Source organism: Topomyia yanbarensis, chromosome 2 (assembly GCF_030247195.1).
Source record: "Topomyia yanbarensis strain Yona2022 chromosome 2, ASM3024719v1, whole genome shotgun sequence".
Taxonomy (NCBI): Eukaryota; Metazoa; Arthropoda; class Insecta; order Diptera; family Culicidae; genus Topomyia; species Topomyia yanbarensis.
The window spans coordinates 398,041,909-398,068,498 of record NC_080671.1 but is presented as its reverse complement, the minus strand read 5'-3'; the positions used below and the strand labels follow the sequence as shown (position 1 = coordinate 398,068,498).

At 41.6% G+C, this 26,590-nt stretch overlaps 1 protein-coding gene across 4 annotated transcripts in view; it reads right to left on the bottom strand.

Moving 5' to 3' along the window:
• Positions 1-2,037: 2,037 nt before the first annotated feature.
• The window catches only part of LOC131684864 (putative transcription factor capicua), a 153,200-nt gene continuing 128,647 nt past the window's right edge, over positions 2,038-26,590 (bottom strand). For 2 of the 4 annotated variants that reach the window (XM_058968088.1, XM_058968089.1), the window contains exons 12-18: positions 14,876-15,711; positions 14,640-14,809; positions 14,236-14,460; positions 13,967-14,166; positions 13,760-13,898; positions 3,458-3,599; positions 2,038-3,369 (exon numbers count right to left, since the gene is read on the bottom strand). In XM_058968088.1, the coding sequence (XP_058824071.1) occupies positions 3,499-3,599; positions 13,760-13,898; positions 13,967-14,166; positions 14,236-14,460; positions 14,640-14,809; positions 14,876-15,711 (1,671 nt within the window). In that variant the 3' untranslated portion in view covers positions 2,038-3,369; positions 3,458-3,498. The remainder of the gene's footprint in view (positions 3,370-3,457; positions 3,600-13,759; positions 13,899-13,966; positions 14,167-14,235; positions 14,461-14,639; positions 14,810-14,875; positions 15,712-26,590) is intronic. The other 2 variants (XM_058968091.1, XM_058968090.1) reach the window with 2 other exon arrangements.

The window sequence follows — 26,590 nt, the reverse complement described above, 5'->3', positions numbered from 1 at the left end:
TCCAAGCGCCTTTAATACGCACACATAAAAAAATTGCGGAAACTAATAGCGGCGGAACAATCTGCCACTTTATCCGAGTTTTAATGCCACCCGCCGTTCACGGTACAATCAAAAGTTTCCAGATACTCAGATAATGCTTGAACAGTGTTTCACAACAAAATTGATACAAATCAGATAAAGATGATTCAAATTATGCTGTAAGGATGAAGGCCTTATTCTCACAGTAATTTCCTTCTAGTCAATAGGTACGGTGGCTGTCGAAATAGTCGAGGTATCCCACTTGTAGGTGGCGTTTGATGGATGGAAACCAAGCGATGCACTCTCTAATCCGTCGTTCAATATAGCGATACGAAGATATGGTGTTCAGATGGATTGCAACATCTGCACATGCCTCTTGGGTTCGTGCATAATATCTACATTATTGGTGCCATTTATAAGTGCGGTTACAAGACTCGAATTGACTATTAACTCTAACAAGACAAAGTACATGAACGCTGGTAGAGTGTAAGACAGTCCGAATGGTTCAAGGTATTCTACAGACGCGCACTCTATAAATTCCTGATACTCCATCTGTACGGTCATTGGCCATAGACGTTACAGGAGGCGGACTATCAAGTTCCATTGTTTGAGAGAAGAATTCTGACAAAACACGGCAGACTACTGTGGGCTGGATGTGTAGCGCGAATGTCGGTAATGAGATAAGCTAGAAAATCTGTAAGAGGTCGCCGACCTTGCGGCAGACCCCGAACTCACTGGTTGTTTTGCAATCGAGGAAGATGTGTCATGTGCGTACTGCAGGCATTCAAGAAGATAAAAAAACGGCGATGATCAACTATTGGCGTCATGTGATAAGTGACGACGTTGTAATAGTTTGAAACCCTTGACCTGGTTGACTTGTTGAGTTAATTGCAGGAACTTGAATTGAAATTTGTTATTTATATTAATAAATCAATTTCAAGATTTGTTGTCTTCCAAGTTTGTACTCGACTAGACAAGATTGAACTAAGGAGCTTCATTAGCGGTTCGAAATTGTAAGCCCTCCAACCATTATCCCAGAACAAGTTACATAACGTTTTAACTTTGGAGTGGACTGGAGATATGAAGCATAGGGCAGGTTTTAAATGACATGATGTGCACTGGAAGACAGACGAATACATATCTAGAAACAGGGCGTAAAAGCCAACTGTTGTAGCAGCAAATTCAACTTCATACGGTATTTTAGCCACCATTAGTGTTATTATTTCCGCTATTTCGATCAGCCATAATTCACAATAAAGCTTGAAGCTTTTAGACACGCTGCAAACATGCTCTATGCAATACGATGATACTCCCGGTTACGGACTGTATCGTTTCTCGATTATAGTAAGAACAGATCGCTCTTGCGTTGTCGAACGTTTCGTACTAATTCGCCAAAGTCCAAAATCGGTTGATCAAATTTGTCATTTGTGGCGGGCTGCACATATCGTCGTAATAATGACAAACGACAAACTAGTGAAACTAATCCTGTTCAAGTACGACCGAAAACCAGGAACATGTGATATTTTTAACTTAAAATAGGAGAGAATCATTTTCAATGTTTGAACTTTAATGCATTTACTTTCCAGGTTTGTTTTTCCCCTTCGCATTTATATTTTAAATGTCCAATTTTGTATTTTTTTACAATCTGTTTTTTTAACATTTTCCAAACGGGTTTGTGTCTGTATATCACAAACTTTCGTACAACTGCAATTGTTTATTTTTCGACTGCTTGGGTTCGCTTACTTGTTACACCCATTATCCAAATGGTTCTGTCTACAAATTTAAATTTTTTCCAACATGTTTTGTTTCCTTTCAGCTATTAGACTAGTTTATAGTCTATTTGTTATTTTTTTTATTCAAACTGGGCTCCATTATTTTATAAATATTTGCTCAACTACATCCTCAAAGACAACATTCACTGAAACAAAGGGGCATTGGCATGTTATTATAATATTTTTCTTAGTAATGTGTCATCGACGCATGAGAGTGTTAAATTCTCATTCGGTCTTGATCCGGTAGTTTTTAATTTTTCTCATTCCAGCCGCTTCGTTAGAGAAACGATGCTAGATAAATCGTAATGCTACGGGGATAAGTTCTGGGACTTTTACTGCCGACTACACTTTCTTCGTGATTTGGGATGTGATTCGCCTGTAGATCCTCTAAAATGTGCTATGAAAGTAGTTTTCTCTGGCTATTTATACATTATTCCTCAATGGTTGAAATGTTGTTGGGGAATGATCGAAGGTTTTCGTTTTTAAAAGAGATACTCCGCGCGTTATCGGTTGCTGGATAAAATGTGTTTTGCACGACGGTCGATGGATGTTGGAAATGGTTGTCTCAGGTATGAGGAGGGCCGGGGAAGTAGAGAGAATGAGTTTAGTAGACATCGAACCAGGGACAAGCTTTACGTTTGATGAGAGCTAGCTTGGGGTTAAGCAGCTTTCCTCGTATAAAAACTAATAATGATGCTGTTGTGAAATGTGGGACGACACTTGATAATGTTCATGTTTGTGTGTTCTAGTCATGCGTAATGTAACGTTTGGTTTTGACATTACTACAACCGCACAGTAAAATTTGTTTATAAATTCTTGTACTTTCTACTACTGTTATTTCTATCTCTTCCAAAGATAACTTTGCAATAATATTTACAATTTGTTTTAATATTATATCATCTTCTTACCTAAAACACTCTTGTGTTCGCTATATTATTTATTTTTTCCTTCTGCGGAAACTTACCAACTAAGATCACTAGATACCATTTCGCGTGGTCGCGGAATGGATCCTAATAAATTTTATTTCACGTGACGCTTATTTAACCTCTAAAAATTTTTAATTTAAGAGACTGGTTTCTACTCCCATTTCGATTTACGCTATTGCGCTCCGGGGCAGGTATTATAGGTCGATAGCATAGAGTCAGAGAGACAAAGTTTGGTTTTTGAGATGAGGACGCTTCGAGGATGACACGGCACAGGGGGGAGGGCGCTAACTCGGCCTCTTTCGCACAGAACGGCACTCTGTTTGGCGGTCGCAGTTCGGGTTTGTTTGGTGAGTTTTGCGCAAAGCGGTGTTTGGTGATGATGATGATGTTTACGTATTGTTTTGTTTGTTTAAGTTGAAAGGGCTATTGATGTTTATTGTGTTTTTGGCTTAATTTTTAAGGTTATGTGAAAGTATAGGTTTGTGATACGCTATTTTTTTTTAAATTATGATTTTATCATTTAGGCTATTGAATAGTGCGTGTGTAGTAGTTTTGATAGAATAATCTATTGTAGTCGATGCGTGTACGCAAGTCGTGTTAGTGTACAATCTGCAAAAAACTAATGTTTCCAAGTTTTGACGGTTTTCGAACTGCTGCAATTGAAGAAAAAAGTGTTAGGATACGAAAGTTTATTAAGAGCATAGACGGTTTTTTGCTCTGAGATGAGTGAGCGACAATCACCTTTTGTAAAATGTAATGACATGTTGATAAGCATGGTCTGGTTATTCCTGCTGCTGTTGTTGATGATGATGATGTTGTTGCTGCTGATGCTGTTGTTGTTGCTGCTGCTGAAGTAATTGCTGAGATTGATCGGATGGCGTGCCTGGTAGAAACGAGAGTCGATTATATTGTAGATTTATTTAGCCTAGGTTCAACAAATTCTTAACTAATTTTGATAGCAAATGTTGGAATAATGTTGATTGATACTCAATAACAGATATACGAGAAAGTTTAGATTTTTTTTTATTATAGACGCTTTAACCATAAACGATCATTCGCGTCTTAAAGTTTAGATTGAAATGCTGTTCGGTAACAGATATTTTTTATACATAGAGTTGCTTTGCCAAACTTCAAACAAGTCGATAACCAATCGGATTCACATATCACCCTATCCAAATCATTCCACCAGTGTAGTTGGAGTTATGCTCATTCAAACTTGAGTGTAATCAGTCTATAATCTCCTGTTTTGCCCTAGATTGGTATAGCACCAGGCAAAACGAAAACGCTATAAGATATCCGCTCCAATGAGAATTGATTAGAACAGTCGAAGGCCTCATGTTCAGCATTAACTCGTATCATCTACTATTAAGAATATAAGTAGAGTAGAATGGGGTCAAATAGGTATGGGGGTACAATAGGCATAGGGCATTATCTGTGCTATGTTATTGCACAGGCCGCTCATGTTGTGTGAATTAGATACACTGTATAGAACATCGTTACCGACCGCCACTTCGGTTGTTATCGTGGATCGGCTGCAGTAGTTACGCTCTCGTTTAATTTTTCGCGTGTTGTTCTGCGAAAACCCATTGTCTTTCGTCCTTAGTACAGTACATTTCTCGACAAACATATGATTACGGCCTAAAAGCCAACTGTCACAATCCACTTTGAATGGAAATTCCGGACAAACCGTTACACCCATCACAGATGTTGGTAGTAAATGAAAGAGAAAAGTTTTCTTTTTCATAAACTGTTGTGAGCTGTGTTCGACTAGTAACGGTTTGTCTGGAATTTCCATTCAAAGTGAATTTTGACAGTTGGCTTTTAGGCCGTAATCATATGTTTGTCGAGATTTAATCAATGTAAAACATGTCAAGAGAGATTTTTCTTACGTAAAAATTTACGTTGAACACGAGTAGTAGTGTTGGATTTTCGATATTTTTTGTTTTGAAAAAATGCGGGCATCAATATGAAACATACGCTTGGGGCACGATAGGTCAGCCGTTTGGGGCACTATAGGTCAAGCAATTAATTTCAATTGAAGGCTTTCAATCATTTCCCGAAGCTCCACTGCGCAAACCATCGAATCGAGGCCGACGACGACGTAAAATTGCACTTCTCACTTATTCAGTGATGCTGGAGTCTTTACAAGCTGAGCAAGCAGCTACAGCTCAAAAAACAAAAACAACCGTCGAAGTTAGAAGAAAAAATTACAGAAGAAAAAAAAGAAAAAGGAGAGGTAGCAAAATGGCAGAAACAGATGGAAAGAGAACAAAAATTGATCGAAATAGAGAAGAAAAAAGTATCCAAAATACTGCTCTGAATCAAACATGGTCGTTCCGCAGCTAAGCAATCACGTGAACCGAAATGCACAACTTCTATTCCACACTCTGGCGACGACGAGGACACCGAAGAAGTCATTAGTCATCACTTGCCACTTCCTGAATTACGTTAATAAATACCATTTAATATTTATGTTACTAATTTTTAAAATGTCGGCAGCATTTATTCTCTTCAAATAAAAGTTGAACTGCTGATTTTCTAGGCTTGTACATCGTTTTGTTTAATCTCGAATAAAGTGACCTATCGTACCACCAGATTTTGAAAACGTCGAAAAAAAGTACCTACGCCTTAATAGATGTAGTTTGAAAAATATTTAACCACACATAAAATCAATATTGCCAAAACGTTACCAGATGTATAACCTTTCCAACGAGTGCTTGTTTGTCTAAATTAGTGCAAAAATTCCATCGCACGATCTCGCCAAAGAAAACTGACCTACTTGATCCTACGAATTTAATAAATTCGCTGTTTCTGTCACTACATGCAGTATTTTTACGCGAAGAATACGTACCGCGTTAGTGAAAAATCCGCGCAAAAAAAACCGGTAATTGGAAAATCCGCGTAAAAAAACACGTTAATTCAAAAATCCGCGTAAAAAAACCGTTTTAATTGTAAAATCCGCGTAAAAATCCCGCAGAAAAAGACTGAATATTTTTGGAGTCTATAGAAGATTTTCGGAAATATGGAAGAGACGGCTCTGGAAGACTACTTATGGGCCGCTTCTCAACAATATCGGTAGTTTCGAACAAAATTGATTTTTGATGCCAATTTGAAATCCATGATGGCGAATTCCGGTTTAGTGAAATTCGCTGCAGCCCAATCAATATGGGTATTTTTGGAATAATGTTGATGAGTAGGTGCCAGAAATTAATGTTTGATGCCACTTTGACATCCATGATGGTCATTTCCGGTTTAACGAAATTCTCTTTAACCCAATTAGTATGGGTATTTTCGGAAGGGTCTCAACGAGTAGGTACCATAAATTGATTTTTGATGCCATCTTAAAAACCAAGATGGCGACTTCCGGTTTAGCAAAATTCAATATAAAGCGGACCCTACACGAGACAAGAATATTGTCAATAAAAATATTGACAAGACTACTTCAATCCGTCAATCCCATTTGAATTCTACAGAATCAATATTTTCATAGATCAATATATTGATCAATAATTGGTTTATTGTCAATATTTCTGCTCGTGTAGGGTCCGCTTAACCCAATCAATATGGGTATTTTCGGAATAGACGAGTAGGTGCCAGAAATTGATGTTTGACGCCATTTCGAAAACCAAGATAACGACTTTCGGCTTAGCGGAATTCGCTATAATCCAATCAAGATGGGTATTTTCGGCTAGTTGTATTGTATAGTCTGTGCGATGTAATATTTTTAATCCAATACTCTTCGATTAAAAATATTACATCGCACAGACTGACTGTTTTTTTTAATTTGAACGATTCTTTTCCAATACATATTAAAATCAAACAAATGATAAAAGCTGTTGAAGAGCTGACAGCAAACATCCAATGAATTATTCTAGCCGTACAGCGCGCGATGAGTTGAGCGCCGGAAAACAATTATTATTATTATTTATTTGCGAGGCTTTAACCTTAGAGGTCATTCGCCTTAAAAGAAATGGGTATTTACATGTCATTAAACATTTATGTCATTCAATATAGTGTTGCGGGTCTGCGGCCGACCTCACAAAAGCCAGCTCGATGTTGGGAAGCCCCACATGGTGGATGGAGTTGACGTGAGCGATATTGAACCGCGGCGAACCTCTCAGAAAACCATTTGGGTGTAGTGGAAGGTCCTCGTGTAGACTGGCTGTTTTATAGATGATTAACCCTAGAACGTTGCAGTGGGGTAAAAATATACCCCACGCCTTCTTTGGAGCCGTGTGGAGATGAGAATTCGGCATTTACCGACCTGGGACCATAACCATAATTCAATTTAGAGTCCCTAGTAAGAGTAGGAAAAGGTGGTATAGCCAGTTTGCTTATAGATTTCGTAGAAGCAGGTGTCAAAGTTGGCGTGGGGTACATTTGTACCCCAGTGCACAGTTGCCGTTAGTGTTTCGTGCTGTCAGTGGAAATGTAACTCGTGACAATACCAGTTTAAATACTGGTTGTTTTACTACGTAAGTAACAATTAGCATTATATAATCGTTTTTAATCATTTATTCAATTAATTTAATTTAATTTTGAACAAACATCGTTCTCATTTTTGCTGATTTTTATTGTTGTATTGTTTATTTTCTATAGTTTTTCAAAGCAATAGCTCGCAAGTATAATTTGCGCAAAATTACTGCTGTAACAGTAACGTTGCGTGTTACCAATGTATTACTGGGCTTCTGGCCTTTTTTCATTTCAATTTTACCCCATTTCGTGGTATTTTCTAAAACCCGATTTTTTAACTTTCACTCTTCCAAATAATTGCACTTTTTTAAAAATATCGGAATTCCATTTTATTGCGTTTCTAGGCCATTCTTTAAACTTTTAGAACCACTTGATTTTTTCAAATCGGTTGAAAATTCACAAAGTGTTGATGAAAAAATCAAAAGCGCGATTTATTCAATTTTTCTTTTTTGTTGATACCAATGTACGTATCATTGATTGAATAAATTCCGTACTTTCACTTACAAAGCTGTTTTCGCAATTAAAAAACGAAGAAAATTATGTATTATACATTTCCTTTGTTTGCAATTTTGTCTACGAAAAGGTGGAAAACGCAAGTGCAACGTTCTAGGGTTAAAGAATCCAGCGTCTTTCAAAAATGAGATTAATGCCTCCTCGCGTGCCGGGTCGTTGGAAAAGTTTTCCCGGATTGATGAAGGGAGTTGATGCTACGAACGCAGATCTTGGAGTTCTAAGCAATTTGTCAAGATGTGCTCTACAGTGGTCCTGGCGTTACATGTGGAGCAGCATCGACGGTGGAGACATATTAGTGCGGTCTGTCCATTAATCGGGGCTCCCCTTAGTCTCGATTGTCTCCTCCATTGAGAACTGAACTCTTCGAGGGCCTTTGCCATGAAAGACTTGATAATATCGGCCGATGGTACCGACTTGGTCAAAAATTTGCGACAGTCTTTCGCGCCTAGCTTATTGGTCAGCGTTTTCATTGCCACTGATCCCGTAGTGGCCAGGTATCCAACATATGGTGGTCAGTGGATCGCAGGTGATCTCAATGGCCTGGATGTACGGGTGCCGAGATTCTCCGGATTCCTATGCCGAGATGACCGATAGTGAATCAAAGAGAATGATCGTCGGGATATCCTGTGGTTTTCGGGTGATAGTCAAAGCGATCGCAGCCGCTTCCGCCGAAAAGACAGCAGGTTGAAGGCAAGCGGAAGGCAAGGCCAGTTTCGATACCGCTGACGCCTATCCCTACCACGTCGTTCAGTGTGGGTCTGTCTGTGAAAATGTGGTTGGAGTATTTCTCATGGATCAGTTTGCGGTAGTTCGCCCGGGCAATTCCGGGATGAGTTCCAGCTCTTAAAAAATATTGATTCTTCAGAAAGATCTTCCCGGAAAGTTGAGGTCAAGTTTCGCTAGAAGCGCAGGAGAATCTATGCAGGTTGAAAAAGAAAATATACCCGTTAGATACGATCAATGTGGACGGTGTGATACGGCACCCTAATAGTAACTCCATATTGTAGATTGCGGTGTACCAACGTGATGTAAAGTATTTTTAAACAATACACATCATTGAAATCACGAGTGTTGCATCTAAATACAGCGTAGGCTTTAGCCGTAACGAAAGAGACATGCGAGGTAAACCGTAGCTTATGATCGAGAATGACACCTAGGGCCTTGATGGATGCGACTCACTGTACGGGTATCGAGTATTCGAACACAATCCGGAATTATACTCGTGTGAATGTGATCTGGCTACATTTCTTAATATGCACACTCATTTCGTTTATCCGTTTGCAATGCACAACAATCTGCCGCAGCTGTTATTTTTAGAACATCTGTACACATTAAATGACGATAATTCACTACAGAGATCGTTCACAAAGAGCACAAAAAGACGAGGTCCGAGATGACTCCCTTGTGGAACTTCCAGTGTAATGTAGAATGGTTAGGAAAGTGTATGTCTAGTACATGCTGTATCAATCCTCTCCCCGCGCTAATTTTTTAACAGCCCTTTTGAATTGTCTCTAGTCACTTGAAGAAGGAATGGACGAACATGTAATACTCGGCATAATCTACGTGGACGCACTGTCACAGCGCAATCTGTTTGGGCAACGGCACTGGTGAAATGTGAGGATGTGTCTGGTTTGGAATCGTTGGATTCTAGGTTCTGAAAGTTTAGATTGTGGCAAACCGTAGTGAACATGATGGACTTTCATAAGCTAGCGTGCTTTGCGCGACGGCCCAAAAATTGAGAGGGCAAACTTTAACAGTATTAGATACTACCGAGCTGAGATCCTCTTCCACGTTGAGACTCGCGATGACGTAGTCCTAATCAGGTTTGATGTGCTGGTTGATGAGCCTCGAGGGACAGCAGGTTGAGCGTGAAGCGTTGAAGACAGTTGGTGAAATGGACCGGTATTCCCTTTTTGGAATCGAACGTACGGAGGAAAAAACAGGTGGTTGGTGTTCAAACAAAATTGCCGTTTGAAGAGCATTTTGTGAAACTTTTCGTGATAGCGAAAATGATCGTCAAACTTTCGCGGTCCGACTGACTGTAGCCTTGCTCGGTCTCCGTGAGTGCTCTGGAAGCATGTTGAACGACCTTGCTTGGGCCCCGTTGGGAAACTTGTGACTTATCGTTGCTCCGAGTTCAATGGAATAAGCGTTAGCAGAGGTAATGAACTCCCACTTCGGATCGTAAAATGTGAGAAGTAAATCCAACTCCTGAAATCGTTGGAATTTTGCGTCAAATTTCAGAAGATTGTTAAAGTGGATACCGGAGCTTGCGCATATTGTGAACAAACTTGCCATAAAAGTTTTTTTATAATTTAGTTTATTTGACGCGGCTCAATGCGTTAGCTTAAATGAGCCGTAGATCTTTTTATCTTTACAATGTGCGAATAAAAATAAATAAATCGAACTTTATTGTATATCTACCGGATCTTTTGTACACGATTTGTTACTTCACGTAAAGATCTTTCTTGTTGAAGATAGCTGCATCACCTGCTGTTGGTTAGGATCACGGGCTCTATTCTCGCAGTCACGTCACCTAGTGATTAGAAGGAAATTTCCTTCTAGTCGCTAAGTGACGTGACTGTGAGAATAGGGCCCCACTTAGTCCTGGTGTCTGAGCTACAACTCCGGTTGTTTGTGATTTAGTTGACGTTGTTTCGTTAGATTGTTGTACAAGATTTTTAGTAGTGTGTCTTCTTGTTACAGAACTGGCACGTAGGAGTCTGTCCTTCATATGTGCACAGCGTGATTTTGTTACGCCTTCTATTTCGTATTGTAAGTTCAGGTAGGTTTCATCACTCCCATTCTCAGGACACGAACGCCGTTGAAAATACCAGAAAAAAAATCTCCAGGTTTAAAACTTAACGTATTCCGTAACAAAAAAAAATCCACCATGTCCAAAGTTTTGAATGTTATCAGTACATCCTTACGAGTGTGCTGGAATTTAATGTTGACGCTGTGTATTGATGGTAAGCAATCTACGGTACTGTTCGTCGACTTTTACCTGCAAAAAGATGTCGGACTTATCGATTTGGATGCCAACTTGGCACGTTCAACAGAGTGAGTGAGTACTGATTCAGTTGCAGTGCAGCGTTCAAAGCCATGGAATAGTCTGCAAATTCGGATAGAAGCATTGATGATGTTTAGTCTTTCCAGTCGGTTGAAGTCGGCATCGAACATCGCATACGCAACCAGGCGCTTCGGCCAGAAAACCGGTAGAGATCTTTCTTTCAACTTCTACTCTACTTTAGTTTTGTCGAGCTGATCGCTGAACACGACGGTGGCCAACAGAAGGTGTCCTTGGAGACGGGCCAAGGTTGAAACTGTCGACCAGCTGTTTCTCGGTAAATCGGATCAGATCACGTCGTGTGTTGCCTCCGATTGTGATATCGCACAAAAATTCTCCACCCAGCGACAAGATGTTGCCGGACGCTGTGTTTACTTTCACTATTGCCGGCAACAGAGCAGGGTACCGAGCTTCTGCCAGCTCTCCCTACTGATAGCGGTGATATCAGATGCGTATAAATGCGAAAAAACGATACGTATCGACTTTGTCGTCTGTTTCCAGGTTTCCGGGACTTTGCACTGTCACAGCATCCTTCATGGTATTCGAATTGGCCGCAATCAGTGCGCCTGTAGGTTTCGTAGCAACACTCCCGAACGAAATGTAAGGCACGGCATCACAAAGCCAACAATAATGACGCCAGTGTCATTAGAAGCCAGCTTTATTGACCCTCGGTCACGCTCGCCGAATAGACTGTTTCGCTCCTAACAGGCTCTTGAGCTAGGTATTTATTGACGATGCAGTAGCACGAAGGAAGTTCGTCGGACTATTGCTGCCGCTGAACCAGCAGAGACATTCGTTGTTGGGGCTAGAGCTGCGTTTCAGAAAACCTCTGTTGGCTTTAGGCAATCGTCTGGGGTTGCGATAGGTGGGGAGGAATGTTTGGAAATAGCTGTTGCTGAGCTGCAGAAACTAGCTGCGCCTCTACTCTCCGGTTGGCCCTTCATTCTCATGGTTCGCCAAGTTAAGCGTAATTTAGTGGCTTCCGATTCGCGAAACGCCTTCTCCCGGACCGTAACACGACGCACCGGCGGCCTTATTAGGGCCCCGTACACGAGACGTTAGTAATGTCATTACTGAGCAGTAATGTCACTTTTAATGAACGTGTAAGGCGAGTAATGATGGAATTCTCATACAATTCCAGTAATGACACTACTTAGTAATGACACTTTTATTGCGCGTGTAAGGGTCCCTATTCGATCAAGGCTTGCTGATGGCGAAACGACATCCGATTCGTTTACCCTGGGTTGTTCTCACACTGGCGGTCAGGCTCATTCGTGCCACAACGGATTCTCAAGGCCCGCAACACCCGCACCGTTTTCAACTGTGGATTTTATTTTTCTACTCAATGGAGAAAAAAATACATTTTTGCCTAAATTTTCTCCACTAAGGAGAAATATAGCAGGGTATGATTTACATTGTAGTATAGTGTATATTTTACAGGTTTTTGTTGATGTTGCGCACTAGAACTGCGATCCAGCAGACACATGTTTTGTTTATCATTATTGTTATCGCCAGTGAACTTTAGCTTTCCATACAGCGTTTCAATAATTAAAATTATCATCATTACACTTCTTTATATCATGAACTGTTATTTCGAGTTATATACCGTTCGATCCATACGATAGTTAACTTGATCATTTCTTGGTATCGCCAAGTTTACTATTATGCCAAATAACTGTTATGCGCAATGTCCGTTAGGCTAAAGAACCTTACGCTTTATGCCAAATGACCCAGACCCGGTGCCGTAGGTATACAAATTAAAGTAAAAAGATATCTTAACACACTCACTTTCCCAATGGCAAATTTATTCCAAGAAAAAATTCATTAAACGTTGGAACATACAAGTGAATCGATGAATCGAATTATATTGAAGTTGAGTTTTCAACTGTTACAACAATTTTTCTACAATATTTGATCAGGCCAAACATATTGTTTGAGCTTTGAATATTCACTGGTATTCCCTGTTGCTCTGTACGGCCATGGGGTATGGATGTTGAAAGAGGTAGACTATGGAGGGTTCGTGTGTTTGGCAGAACAATTCTGCACAAAACACAACAAATTAGAACTGATGTAGCCGCATGAATTACATCGCTAACTTTGTAAGGCTAATAAAAAACAGCAGAACAGTTCCATTGAACTATTCTTGCAAAGCATGTAATCCAAAATCCATTTACAGATGAAACAATCAACTGGCTCACTTGGAAAATTTTGGTGTTTAACCTAATTTTAGTCTTCAAAACTAAGTTAAGTTGTCACGCTGTTTCTCTCAAGATAGGTAATATATTATTCTACTTAGATCGAGTTTTTCTCGTATGTACCAAAACAGGAATATGTGACTATGGGGCGTTGAACACCAGTACACATCTGATTTCACTTACTCAGAAAAAGTAACGATTCAGTTGCCAGGTATGCAATTCCATCTATATGGAAAATAAATTTATGGGAGCATTATCTTAACGTTGTATTCAAAGCATCCTCTAAACCAAAATTGTACGCCCCTGTCCCAATGAAATGTAACTGATGGAACTTACCAATTTCAAGCTAATGTGTAGATAGCGGCTTCCGGTCCAGCGACGAATCAAAAGATAGTCCGTAAAGTTTCAGTTTTTATTTCCGCTTTAACCTCTTCAAAACTGAATCACAATAATATGCTATCATCAAACATTTGCAGTATATTACCAATTGGTAGGTTGTTCATTCAATGTAAATAATATGCAATGTCTCTATAATACATATCTACTGAAAATTAATTGAACAGCATCATTTAGTGCCGATCTGGTCAGTATTTTGTTCCTATCAAGATTTTTCAAAGCCAGCTTTCATTTTTTTTCTCGCAATATACAATTCATGATGAGCATCAGAATAAACAAAATATATGATTCAGCGCCTTTGCGCTGAGAATTTTCGGATTCAGCCATAATTACAAAAAAAGAAATAACATCCGGAACGAACAGCAGCAAAGTGTGCTGTTTATTTACGCTTCCACTTACCAGCACCGAGATCGGTCGGCGTCATCGGCCCGGCCGAATGCGGCGTAAAGCTAGACTGTTGGCCCATGACCTTCTGTCGGACTTCGCGGATCTTTAACTGCAAGTTTTGCTTGTTTGTGAAGATGTCGCTGTGGGCCAGCTGCGAAAGAAAATCGATTGATACTTGCTGGGTATTGAAGCCATTGATTGAAGGCAAACGATAGATACCTGAAAGTTGTTGGTCGCCTGAGATGATGGGAACATGCCATGTTCCTTGAACAGTTGCAGCACCAGATTACGTCGTTGCTCGAGAATTTTTCGATGACCCTTCTCCTCGGCAGAATTAACCGACCGAGTCGATGGCGTTTTCGGTGTCCGAGGCGAGCGGTCTGCATTATCGGCGGACATGTCTACGACAGAAAAGAAACCTTTACCCGATTAGTCAGAGATTGTTCCTATTGCGAGGATCTATTAGGCAGTGATGGAAATGGGATTACCTTTGTACTGTTCCATGTTGAAGTCCGGTCCGAAGAATCGATTACCCTTGATGTAGGAGCTGGATGGCGTTGCCGTGGAGGATAGTGGTGCACTGCTATCCGACGTGAGGGGCGGTGGCGGATGTGGTGGATGATGCTGCAACTGCTGTTGCTGTTGTTGCTGCTGCTGCTGCTGAGGCGGCTGCTGGTGGTGTTCGTCTTCCAAAGCTAGAAAGGCAGAAATCACTGAGTGAGTATTAGGAAATGCTGCAAGGGCAAAACATGAAAGGTTTTCAATATTCAGCTAGTAGTGATACGATCGCTATACGAATGTTGAAAACCCTGGTGTTCAAAAATGTTTTACAATGACTCAACTTTAAAAATATGTAAAGCTAAGCTCTGCCCTAACAATGCAGCAAACTTACGTGTTTTAAGTTGTTGTTGCTGTTGTTGCTGAGACTGTTTCTTACGGTAGTTTTGAGTGAACACTCGGGGAGACGATGGCACTGAGATTGCACTGGGCGACTGGCAGTCCTCTGGTTTGAACTGGGGAAGTGTTTTAAATTTCTTCTCAAAATCCACCTGCCTTAGCACACTAAAATGAAGCCAATATAATGGATAGTTAATTGCATGAGTTGTAATTAGGGGGGAGCGATCGTACTTATCCATATCATCCGGTTTGACCTTCTTGAAGAAATTCTTCGTTTTGGTAGTTGGCGAAATCTGTGGACTCTGAAATTCGTCAATCGAAGCTGACGTGGGTGTTGGCAGTGCGGATGGCATTAGCGATGACGGTCCATTGTTGCAATCGTCTCGATTACCGCCGACGTTAGGTGGCAGACCACCAGTTGAATTGTTCGAACCGCTGTTACTGCTGCTACTGGTGCTCATTTGACGCCGTTGTAGCGGAGCTCGTCCAAGCTGTGCTGGAGTTGGCGCTAGGATGAACTTTTTGCTCTCGGGTGCTTCAAAGTCCTCATCAGCTTCATCTGGTGTTCCAGCAGGAACTGGTATCTGTTGTTCGCTCATATCCGCCGATTGCAGCTGTGTGCTAGACGAGCAGGAATTTGGCGTTGCGGGTAAATTTCGACCACCAGGCGACTCTGGCGGTTCCTGTTTGATGGTCATCAGCTGAGGTGGTTGCTGTTGCTGCTGCTGCTGTTGGTAGCCCTGTGTAGCGGCAGAGATCAAAAGATTCGGTATCTTTCCCGGTATCAAATATTGTACTGGCTGGAGTGTTGCGGTTGTACTTGACGATATGGCTGGCTTCGGCTGCTGGCCCTGCACCATCGAGGGTGTGGTTAGTGCGTAAGCGGTTGAAGCGGATAATCCTGGCACGGTGGAAGTGGTCAGGGAAGCAGAGGAAGAGGTATAAGAAGGCATTGAAGAGGAAACAACGAATGAAGAAGAGGTGGATGACGTGATGGGAACATTGGCGTAGAGTTTTGAGCGGTCGTTAAGCGCGTATTGCTGGCTATCGGGTAGAACGAATGCGAACTGGAATTGAGACAGATAGGAAAATAATTCCAGGTTAGAGAGAAAATATGACGGTTAGATTCAAGCGGTGGATTCGCGTGGTTAGGCGGTGGTAGCTTTGTTTGGATTAAGTTCGTTGTTTGCAGCAAATCGTCGGTGGAATTAGACTAGGTAGCGGAACGAACCAAATTTTAACGCTGACTGTATCTCACACTAAATCATTATTTGAAGATTGTATTGCCGAATCCATTGCGTATACTTATTTACTAAATCTTTTGCGCACGAAAATGAGCTTGGAGTCGAGACCATAAGGCTGAAAATCATAAGGCCGAATTTACCTAAAAAGCTGAAAAATCAAAAGGCAGACTTTTAAAAGGCAATATTTCTGGGGGGCGAAATTTCAAAAGCCGAAATAATAAAAGGAAAAATTTTACAAGGCAATGTTTCATAAGGTTCAATTATCATCTTGTGCCAGAAGCGGTATTTAATTCTTAGTGCTTATTATTGGCTATTTGATAGCGGGGAAGTCGATTTGGCAACAATCGTTGGAGGCGGTACCCCCCACCTCTCTTCGTGGGATAGAATAGAGAGAAACCATTTTTTGCGTAGCACTTGTTGATGGATTAAAAAACACTAATAAGTAAGGTCATGTGGTGAAGTCAAAGCTTTGCAAATTACTTAACTCAATGAACTGAAATGATGTAAAGATGCTGAAAATCAGTCGTCGGAAGCGGCGGCCTCTCGTAAGCAAACCTCTGATCTTCGCGTATGCCCGGTTTATTCGAACATAGGGATTTATTCCTTCTTTCGAACAGTCTTTGAATCTGCATGCAAATAAATCTTGCAAGCAAATTTGTGAACTTCTCGCCCGGTATACTCAAATATAGCGGTTGATGCGAGTTTTTTTTAATCTTTCTTAACCTGCACTGAGTGTACGCTGCTCTGAAAATCTAGCGAAATCGTCTTAGTGCACCAGCGGATGCTCGTTCAGTGGACCATTTGCGCGAAACCAGTCAAGCAACTACGCTCGATGGATTGTTCGTACTGTCAGCTCCACCCCGGATCAAAGAAGCACTTCGTGTCCGTTGGATGCAGCCGATCCAACATTTAGAACATCTAAATGTTGGATCGAAAGGTGAGAGCTTTGAACAGTGGCCTGGTTGCGGTTGTCCGACGGTGCTATGCAACCGTAAAGCGCAGCAAAAGCTGAAGAGGAAGACTTAGAGTAAGGTGGCCTCATCAGACCGCGGCTTCGACCGGGATGTCGAAACTATCGCACAGACGGCGAAGAAGTTCCTGGATTAAAAGGATAGCGGCTGAAAGTGCTAGTGAAAAAATGATGAAACCGGCTATTCGACCTCAGCACTATCTTGGTGTCCGTAAGGAGTTTTGTCAGATGCGAGGATGCATCCAACAGATGCATTCCGACAACGCTATGCACTTCAAGGATAGGAATCACGAGATGTATGAGTTCTACAACCAGTTTCTTGAATTCCTTGAAATTGAAGCAGTGCCGAACTGCCGACCCCTGATCGTCGTGTCCAACGATCTTGTTGACCTGCAGTTGAATACACCGTTCTCCCGCCGCCCTGATTGAATCATCATTGAAAAACCTGAAACTTAATTCGTTGGACCGCTGGCAGCATCTGCCAGCACTTTTGGCGTGCCTAGAGTCGAGATTATCTTATCATGCTACAGTATTGGAATAAGAATTTATGAACCATGCTAAAGATCTGCACCGGCATGAAAATCCTACTCCACGATCGAAACTAACCAGCACTCCGATGTAAGTTGGAAAAAATCACAAGGGTTTATTCCGACTAGTGCGATTGGTCAATTTGTTCGTCGATGGCTGAACCAATCACCGCCTTATCAACAAAATCTCCGTTCTTCATAACGAAACTGACACACCTACCAATGATATGTTCAGCTAGTGCATCATGTTGTATAAAATGAACTGTAAAATGTTTTCTCATCGTTCGAACACTACTCAATTGCATTAAAGTATGCACTCCCGAACAAGCATTATAATTCTTATTCACTCGCTCGAGTAGGAAAAAATCACCCTACACGAGCAGAAATATTGACAATAAACAGGGTGTAGGGTCCGCTTTAGAATTAGGCATCAAAGAACCATGCGAGTGTTGGTTATAAGGAAAAAGTTCGCGTGCTCCATTTCCAAAGAAATTATCATCGATTACGAAAACGACAATAAACCTGGTATTGAAATAATATGCACCAAACAATTTCCTTTATTATATTATACACAGCTATAGCTATATACACAGTGTGTATTACACACTCAGTCATAGGAAGTCGATAGGGCAGACGAACAATCGCTAGTGCAAAAGAGCACTCAGTCGTTAGGACAGTGAGGTAACGTAAAACCAATATTGTTACCAATCTATTTCTGCGTTAATATAAAGTGTATATCAACAGCAATCTAGTTCTTATTTCGCGTGTTCATATCACACGGTTGTGAAAGAGTATTTTGAGTGAGTTTACGTTAGAATACGTTTCCCTTAACTTTGCTGTTTATCTTTACTTCGGTGTTCTGGTAAGTTGGTCGTAGAGGTCTGAGGGAATTCCTCTAGACATTATCCTATCATTCTACTCTAAACAGAGCATGAGCCTATGAGGCAATATGGAGAATAGAACTCGACGTGCGTTGGTACCGTTGTTCAGTGGTGAAGAGAAGTCGTTTTCATATGGAGCAGGACGGTTTGTTGCACACGTTGGAAAGAACGATTGCGGAGAAAGATTTTGCAGAACCAGTGGCAGGCGCCACGTCAGCAGATGAGAATGCTCGTAAGAAGAAGCTTGATTTGCGCATCAAGCAGGAAGATGCAGCTTTAAACGAGTTGTGGCCGGCGCTGGATGACAACTCAATGAGTCACGTGCTTCAATGCAGATCAGTGAAGCAGGTCATAGAAAATCTGCAGGAAGTGTACCAACCGCAAGGGGCGATTGCTATGATTGGTTTACGATCAAGATTGTATTTCTCGACAAACATGTCAAATGGTCCTAAGTGCAAATGAGATCCTCTCTTTGTTTACTTTCTCTTTCGATTATTACGGCGTCAGCATAAAACTTTTTAATATTGTTTCAGGATATATCGAAAAACGCTGATTTCGACTAGCATATTATCCTAAGAGTTAATGAACAAACGTATAAACGGACGAGCTATTAGCGAAAGAGAAAGTAAACAAAGAGAAACTGTCATTTTCACTTAGGACCATTTGACATGTTTGGCTAGATTTGTTGAGCAACCAACGATTCCAGACTTTGAGAGATCTGTTTGCTGCTCATCACGACATTGTGCGTCAGCTTGAGAGCACGTGAGAGGCTGCGGATCATATGGAGCAAATTCGAACACTCCTTGTTGCCATCACTGAGCAGTTCAAGCATTTGCTGAGCGTGTTGTCGATATATGCAGGATAGACACAATGTCACTGAAATAAATAAAACGTATCTTTTTGGATGCTGATGAGGCTGTACCAACAGAAACCGGGTTGCCGTCTGTAATTATTGGACAGAAGGTGTGGCAGAACCAGAATATGAAGCGAAATGTTCCTGATCAGAAAATGCAGATTACTGCTTCGAATGTGGCAAAGCTGAGCACAATCGTCGAAATTGTTTCCAGTTAAAGAAGAAATTACGCAAGGAGAAGCAGTCAATCAACAATCTTGTCGATGCCATTTCAAATGTGGCATTGGTGGGTGTTTCTCCTATGATCTGCATTCCTATCCATCAGGATAGTTCTACTGTTTCCGATGTTAATTCTGTTCAAACTTCTCGCGAAAGTATTGCTGGAGCAAGTGAAGGGGTAACAGAGGTAGATCGCCTGAACGGTTTTAAGTTGAGGATTCCCCTAGAACGCATAAATATGGTTCGCGTGAAGCAGATAGAGGAGGATAGACTGAGGAACAAGAGAGTCCAGGAAACGTTATTTATTGAGTTGCCTGTAACATTGCCTTTCTACATTGATTCCGGTGCGAGTGCGCATATGCTTCGTGAAATGAGATATTTTAACCATTTGTGGGAAATGCCAGGAAACAAGCAGTCGATTTCAATGGCTGATGGTGATACAGTGAAATGTAGTGATACGTAGTGATATTGACAATAAAAGATTCCTATTGAACCTTAACAAAGCATATTTTATTCCTGAATTGTACTGTAACCTTATTACTGTATCTAAAATTGAGGAGACAGGTAAAAAAGTTGTATTCTATGACGGGAAAGTTCGAATATTGAATGAAAACGATCAGGTGATTGTTAAAGGCAGAAAATCAAATGGGCTTTACGTGCTCGATATAAACATAAAAATTGAGCAAAATTAATTGGGTAAATCTTCAAGGAATGTATAGTGTACATTCCTTGAAATTTTACCCAATTATTTAGACCTCTCCACACTTTAAAATTTTTTTTGAAATATACCTACATCGGTCAGCTCACATTTTTGTTCTAGGTGTGAATTTAAGAACTTTCGCCAAAAATGGCTTAATTTGGACATGATTTAGTCGTGTCTCCAATCAAAAATCGCATTTTTTGCTATATTTCCATAGGAAGATCACACTCTAAATTAATAGACTCTATATGTCCACATATCATCAAAGGTTGTTTCTTAGACATATCTTAACATGTTTAAACAGGTGAACATAGCTCCAACCGCAATAGAAAATTTGTTAACTGGATTTTCATAGAGAAAAATATATCAAAACCAACGAAAATTAGTAGTATTTTTTCTTGGTTTTGGTATTCTTTTCTATATAAAAATTCAGTTAACAAATTTTCTATTGCGATTAGAGCTATGTTCAACTGTTAGAACATCATTCGTAACCCAACTTTGTACCGGGAAACAAGTGCTTTTTGTTCTCTCCGGTGTGGTTTAGTTTTTTCGGTGGTACGAAGGTGCTTGCTGTGGCAGAGGCTGCAGTAAAGCATTAGTAATAAACAGTCCCGCGAGTGATAGTTATTACCTGCGATATCGGTGCAGTGAAGTTACTAAACAGTTTTCTTGCCTGAAAGACGGCTTTGTTTAGACGAGCTATATCAGCTCTATTGTGTGAAGGTCACGCGGGTGACGGATAAAACAAACGAAGGATCAATTCACCTACCAGCTCGTCAGGAACCAACTGGTGAAGTGTTTTGTTTTTTACTTTTCTTATCGATTTTTTTTTCTTTTTATTGCTTTTGATTTTTTATTTTGATTTAAGTTAAACAGTGCGGTCGAGCGTGTTGCTCCCGCAACAAAATGGAAGAAACAGAAGGATCACCCTCCGAAGACGAATATTATGGGGAAGAAGAACATATATCTGATACTGAGACAGATAATGTTATGATCGATCCACTTCCCCCCAATGTCTCACAGCCCCCCCGAGTCAAGGTTTACCAGGATGGATCCGCTAGTCCTTGGGTGGTATACTTTCGGCCCAAAAATAAACCGTTAAACAGCATAACTGTTGCACGGGAGCTGACAAAACGATACTCGGCCGTAACCGAGATTAAAAAGGTTCAGTCAGATAAACTGCGCGTAGTCGTTACTGACTTGAAACAGGCCAATGATATCGTTAGCAATAGCCTCTTTACGCTGGAGTATCGCGTCTACATTCCTTCTCGTGATGTGGAGATCGACGGTGTGGTAAGTGATGCGGGTCTAACTGTCGATGATCTGATGAATGATGGGGCTGGCCGCTTTAAGGACCCTAACCTTCAATCAGTTAAGATTTTGGAGTGCAAGCAATTGCACTCAAAGTCCATCGAAGATGGTAATTACTATCCATCAGACTCGTTTCGCGTAACCTTCGCCGGATCTGCACTTCCGAGCTACGTTGAAGTGGGAGGAGCTCGTCTACCTGTACGCCTGTTTGTACCGCGGGTCATGAATTGTTCCAATTGCAAGCAGCTAGGTCACACGGCCACCTACTGTAGCAACAAGCAACGGTGCGGTAAATGTGGGGAACGCCATGCGGATGATACTTGCAGTAGGCCCGCTGAGAAGTGTGTTTACTGTGGGGAGAATCCGCATGCACTTTTGACATGCCCAACGTACAAACTTCGCGCGGATAAACTGAAGCGATCCGCCAAAGATCGCTCCAGACGCTCTTACGCAGAAATGCTTAAAAGAGCTGTTCCACTTGTCTCCGAAAACCCATTCGCTCTCTTGCCAACTGACGATAACGCCTCTAATGACCCTTGCGAGGGGCATTCTTTGGCTCCGCTTGGAAACTCTAGGAAAAGACCTAATCAAAACTCACCTGAACTTCCTCGTAAGGGTCCTAGGTTGTCCCAAACAAGGGTACAAAATAAAAATAATTCATCAACTGGAAGTGCTGGTACAAAACCGAAGATAATACCTCCTGGTTTTGGGAAATTGAGATACAACCAGGAGTTCCCAGCACTCCCCGGGGCACCAAAAATCCCAAGTGCTCCAATTTTACAGTCAGAAACTCACCCTAAAACGGGATTCCTTAAATTTTCTGACATTGTGGACTGGATATTCACAGCTTTCAACATTACCGATCCTATGAAAAGCTTGCTGGTTGCTATTCTACCAACAGTAAGAACATTTTTAAAACAGTTGACTGAACAATGGCCCCTCCTTACAGCGATCGTATCCTTCGATGGCTAACTTATTAGACGGAATCAGGGATCTGATCACTGTTTTACAGTGGAACTGCAGAAGTATTATCCCCAAAATCGATTCATTAAAACACTTGCTAAATTACAATCATTGTGATGCATTTTCCCTATGTGAAACATGGCTAACTTCTAATATAAACCTCAACTTCCACGATTTTAACATTATCCGCTTGGATCGAGAAGACTCATATGGGGGGGTACTTTTAGGGATCAAAAAGTGCTACTCCTTCAATCGAATCAACCTCCCTTCGACGCCAGGCATTGAAGTTGTCGCTTGTCAAACAACAATCAAAGGCAAAGATCTTTGCATTGCTTCTATTTACATTCCTCCTAGGGCCATGATGGGATATCGAAGATTCTCCAACGTGATTGAACACCTTCCCTCGCCCCTCCTGCTTCTTGGAGACTTTAACTCTCACGGTACGGGGTGGGGCTGTCTATACGACGATAATCGATCTTCGACAATTCAAGACCTTTGTGACAACTTCAATATGACAATTCTGAACACAGGGGAAATGACACGGATCCCTAGACCACCTGCGCAAGCAAGTGCACTGGACATATCTTTATGCTCGACATCACTACGGTTAGATTGCAAGTGGAAGGTAATATCTGATCCCCACGGTAGTGACCACTTACCAATTGTAATTGCAATCACCACTGGTTCAAGACCATCGGCACCAATCAATGTTCCCTATGACCTCACACGAAACATTGATTGGAAGAGCTACGCTGCTGCGATATCCAAAACTATCGATTCAACACAGGTACTTCCCCCGGAGGAAGAATATAAGTTTTTGTCCAACTCGATTCTCGATAGCGCGATTCAAACTCAGACGAAACGAGTACCCGACGTGAACACCCAAAATCGTTCTCCCAACCCGTGGTGGGACAAAGAGTGCTCAAACGTGTACGCGGAGAAAGCTGCCGCGTATAAAACCTTCCGGAACGACGGGTTAGTTGCTAGTTATCGAGTGTACGCGATATTAGAAAAGCGAATGAAAAATTTAATGAAAGCTAAGAAACGCAGTTACTGGCGCCGGTTTGTCGACGGGTTAACAAGAGAAACATCGATGAGCACTCTTTGGGGCACGGCCCGACGTATGCGAAACCGAAACAGTACTAACGAGAGCGTGGAATATTCAAACCGTTGGATATTCGATTTCGCCAAGAAAGTTTGTCCGGATTCCGCCCCGGCACAGAAAATCTACCGCGCCGCGTCGCCTTACAATACCGCGAACGAAACACCGTTTACGATGGTGGAGTTCTCACTTGCTCTCTTATCATGTAACAATAAAGCCCCGGGGCCAGATAGAATCAAATTCAACTTGTTGAAGAATCTGCCAGACTCTGCCAAAAGACGCTTGTTGAATTTATTTAATAGGTTTCTTGAGGGTAACATTGTCCCACATGACTGGAGACAGGTGAGGGTCATCGCCATCCAAAAACCAGGAAAACCAGCCTCCGACCACAATTCGTATCGTCCGATTGCAATGCTGTCCTGTATCCGGAAGTTATTCGAAAAAATGATCTTGTTTCGCCTCGATAATTGGGTCGAAACAAATGGCTTACTGTCAGATACACAATTTGGCTTCCGCAAAGGTAAAGGGACGAACGATTGCCTTGCGTTGCTCTCAACAGAAATTCAAATGGCATATGCTAACAAAGAGCAGATGGCATCAGTATTCTTGGATATTAAGGGGGCTTTCGATTCAGTTTCGATCAACATTCTTTATGAGAAGTTGCACCAGCATGGTCTTTCGCCAATTTTAAATAACTTTTTGCTAAACCTGTTGTCTGAAAAACAAATGCATTTCTCGCATGGCGATTTATCGACATCACGATTTAGCTACATGGGCCTTCCCCAGGGCTCATGTCTAAGCCCTCTCCTCTACAATTTTTACGTGAATGACATTGACGAATGTCTTGTCAATTCCTGCACGCTAAGGCAGCTTGCAGATGACGGTGTGGTCTCTATTACAGGTCCTAAAGCCGTCGACTTGCAAGGACCACTGCAAGATACCTTGGACAATTTGTCTGCTTGGGCTCTCCAGCTGGGTATCGAGTTCTCCACGGAGAAAACTGAGCTAGTCGTATTTTCTAGAAAGCGTGAACCAGCGCAACTACAGCTTCAATTAATGGATCAAACTATTGCTCAGGCTTCAACATTCAAATATCTCGGGGTATGGTTCGACTCTAAAGGTACCTGGGGATGTCACATTAGGTATCTGAAACAGAAGTGCCAACAAAGGATCAACTTTTTCCGTACAATAACTGGAACATGGTGGGGTGCCCATCCAGGAGACCTAATCAGGCTGTACCAAACAACGATATTATCAGTGTTGGAGTACGGATGTTTCTGCTTTCGCTCCGCTGCGAACATACATTTCATCAAACTGGAGCGAATCCAGTATCGTTGCTTGCGTATTGCCTTGGGTTGCATGCACTCGACCCATACGATGAGTCTCGAAGTGCTGGCGGGCGTTCTTCCTCTGAAAAATCGATTTTGGGACCTCTCATATCGATTACTCATTCGATGCGATATTCTGAACCCATTGGTGATTGCAAATTGCGAAAGGCTTGTCGAGCTTAATTCTCAGACCCGATTCATGTCCTTGTACTTCGATTACATGGCACAGAACATCAATTCATCTACGTATAACGTCAACCGTGCTCATCTCTTAGATACTTCTGATCACACTGTATTTTTCGATACATCCATGAAGGAAGAGATTTGTGGAATTCCGGATCATATTCGCCCACAAGTGGTCCCAAATATTTTCTTTAACAAATACCATCAAGTCGACTGCGCCAAAATGTTCTACACTGACGGATCAATTCTCAACGGGTCCACAGGCTTCGGTATCTTCAACGAAAATCTTGCTGCCTCATTCAAACTCAATGATCCTGCTTCAATTTACGTCGCAGAATTAGCTGCCATTCAGTATACTCTCGGGATCATTGACACCCTGCCCTCAGACCATTACTTCATCGTTTCGGATAGTCTCAGCTCCATTGAGGCCATCCGTGCGGCGAAGCCTGGAAAGCACTCACCGTATTTCCTGGGGAAAATACGGGAATATCTGAGTGCTTTATCTGAAAAATCTTACCAGATTACCTTGGTTTGGGTCCCGTCACATTGTTCTATTGCGGGCAATGAGAAGGCGGACTCTTTAGCCAAGGTGGGCGCATTAGAAGGCGACACTTACGAAAGACCAATTTGCTTCAACGAATTTTTCAGTATCTCTCGTCAGAGGACGCTCGATAGTTGGCAAACCTCATGGAGCAATGGGCATCTGGGACGGTGGCTACATTCCATTATCCCGAAGGTATCAACGAATGCTTGGTTTAAGGGGTTGGATGTGAACCGGGACTTTATTCGTACGATGTCAAGGATCATGTCCAACCATTACTCGTTTGACGCGCATCTCCGTCGTATAGGGCTTGCTGAAAGTAATCATTGTGTTTGTGAGAACGGCTACCACGACATCGAGCATGTTGTTTGGCTGTGCGCAGAGTACTGTGTTGCCAGGTCCCAACTAATAGATTCCCTTCGGGCCCGAGGTAGATCACCCTATGTGCCAGTCCGGGACGTCCTGGCAAGCCGTGACCACCCCTATATTTTTCTTATCTATATCTTTTTGAAAACCATTGATGTCCAAGTTTAATACATTTTCCCCTCTCTCATTCACAGTAGAATCTCACCAACCTATCCCTGTATCTACAATATGGCATTGCTTCACGAGTCTTCGGTGCATACCCTTCTTGATAACCGTCTACCCAGAACATCATGACATACCTCACATGCAGATGATATAGAGAACATCATGACAGTATCAGAGTGCCAATAATTATCCGAAATATCGACCCTCCCCTCGCCCCTGCGATTACAGGCTGGAAACTACAACACTACAACAAAGTGTGCATATCCGCCACAATGATCAATCAGCAAACGACGATGTCAATTACACAATATGTATCCCACTTCCTACCTTTTTCCTTTACTTACATAAGAGGGGAGCAAGCCGCCCCTAAATACGGCTTTCCTTTCCCCCACTAACATGTGACATGTAATTAAAAAAAAATGAATTATCGGCCTCGTTAAGCTAAAGCATTTGGGCCTAAATAAACGTATTTAAGATAAAAAAAAAAAAACTGTTAGAACATTAAAATATGTCTAACGAACAAGCTTTGACGATATGTGGGCATGTAGGGCTTATTGAATCAGAGTGTAAGTGATCTTCCTATGGAAACATAG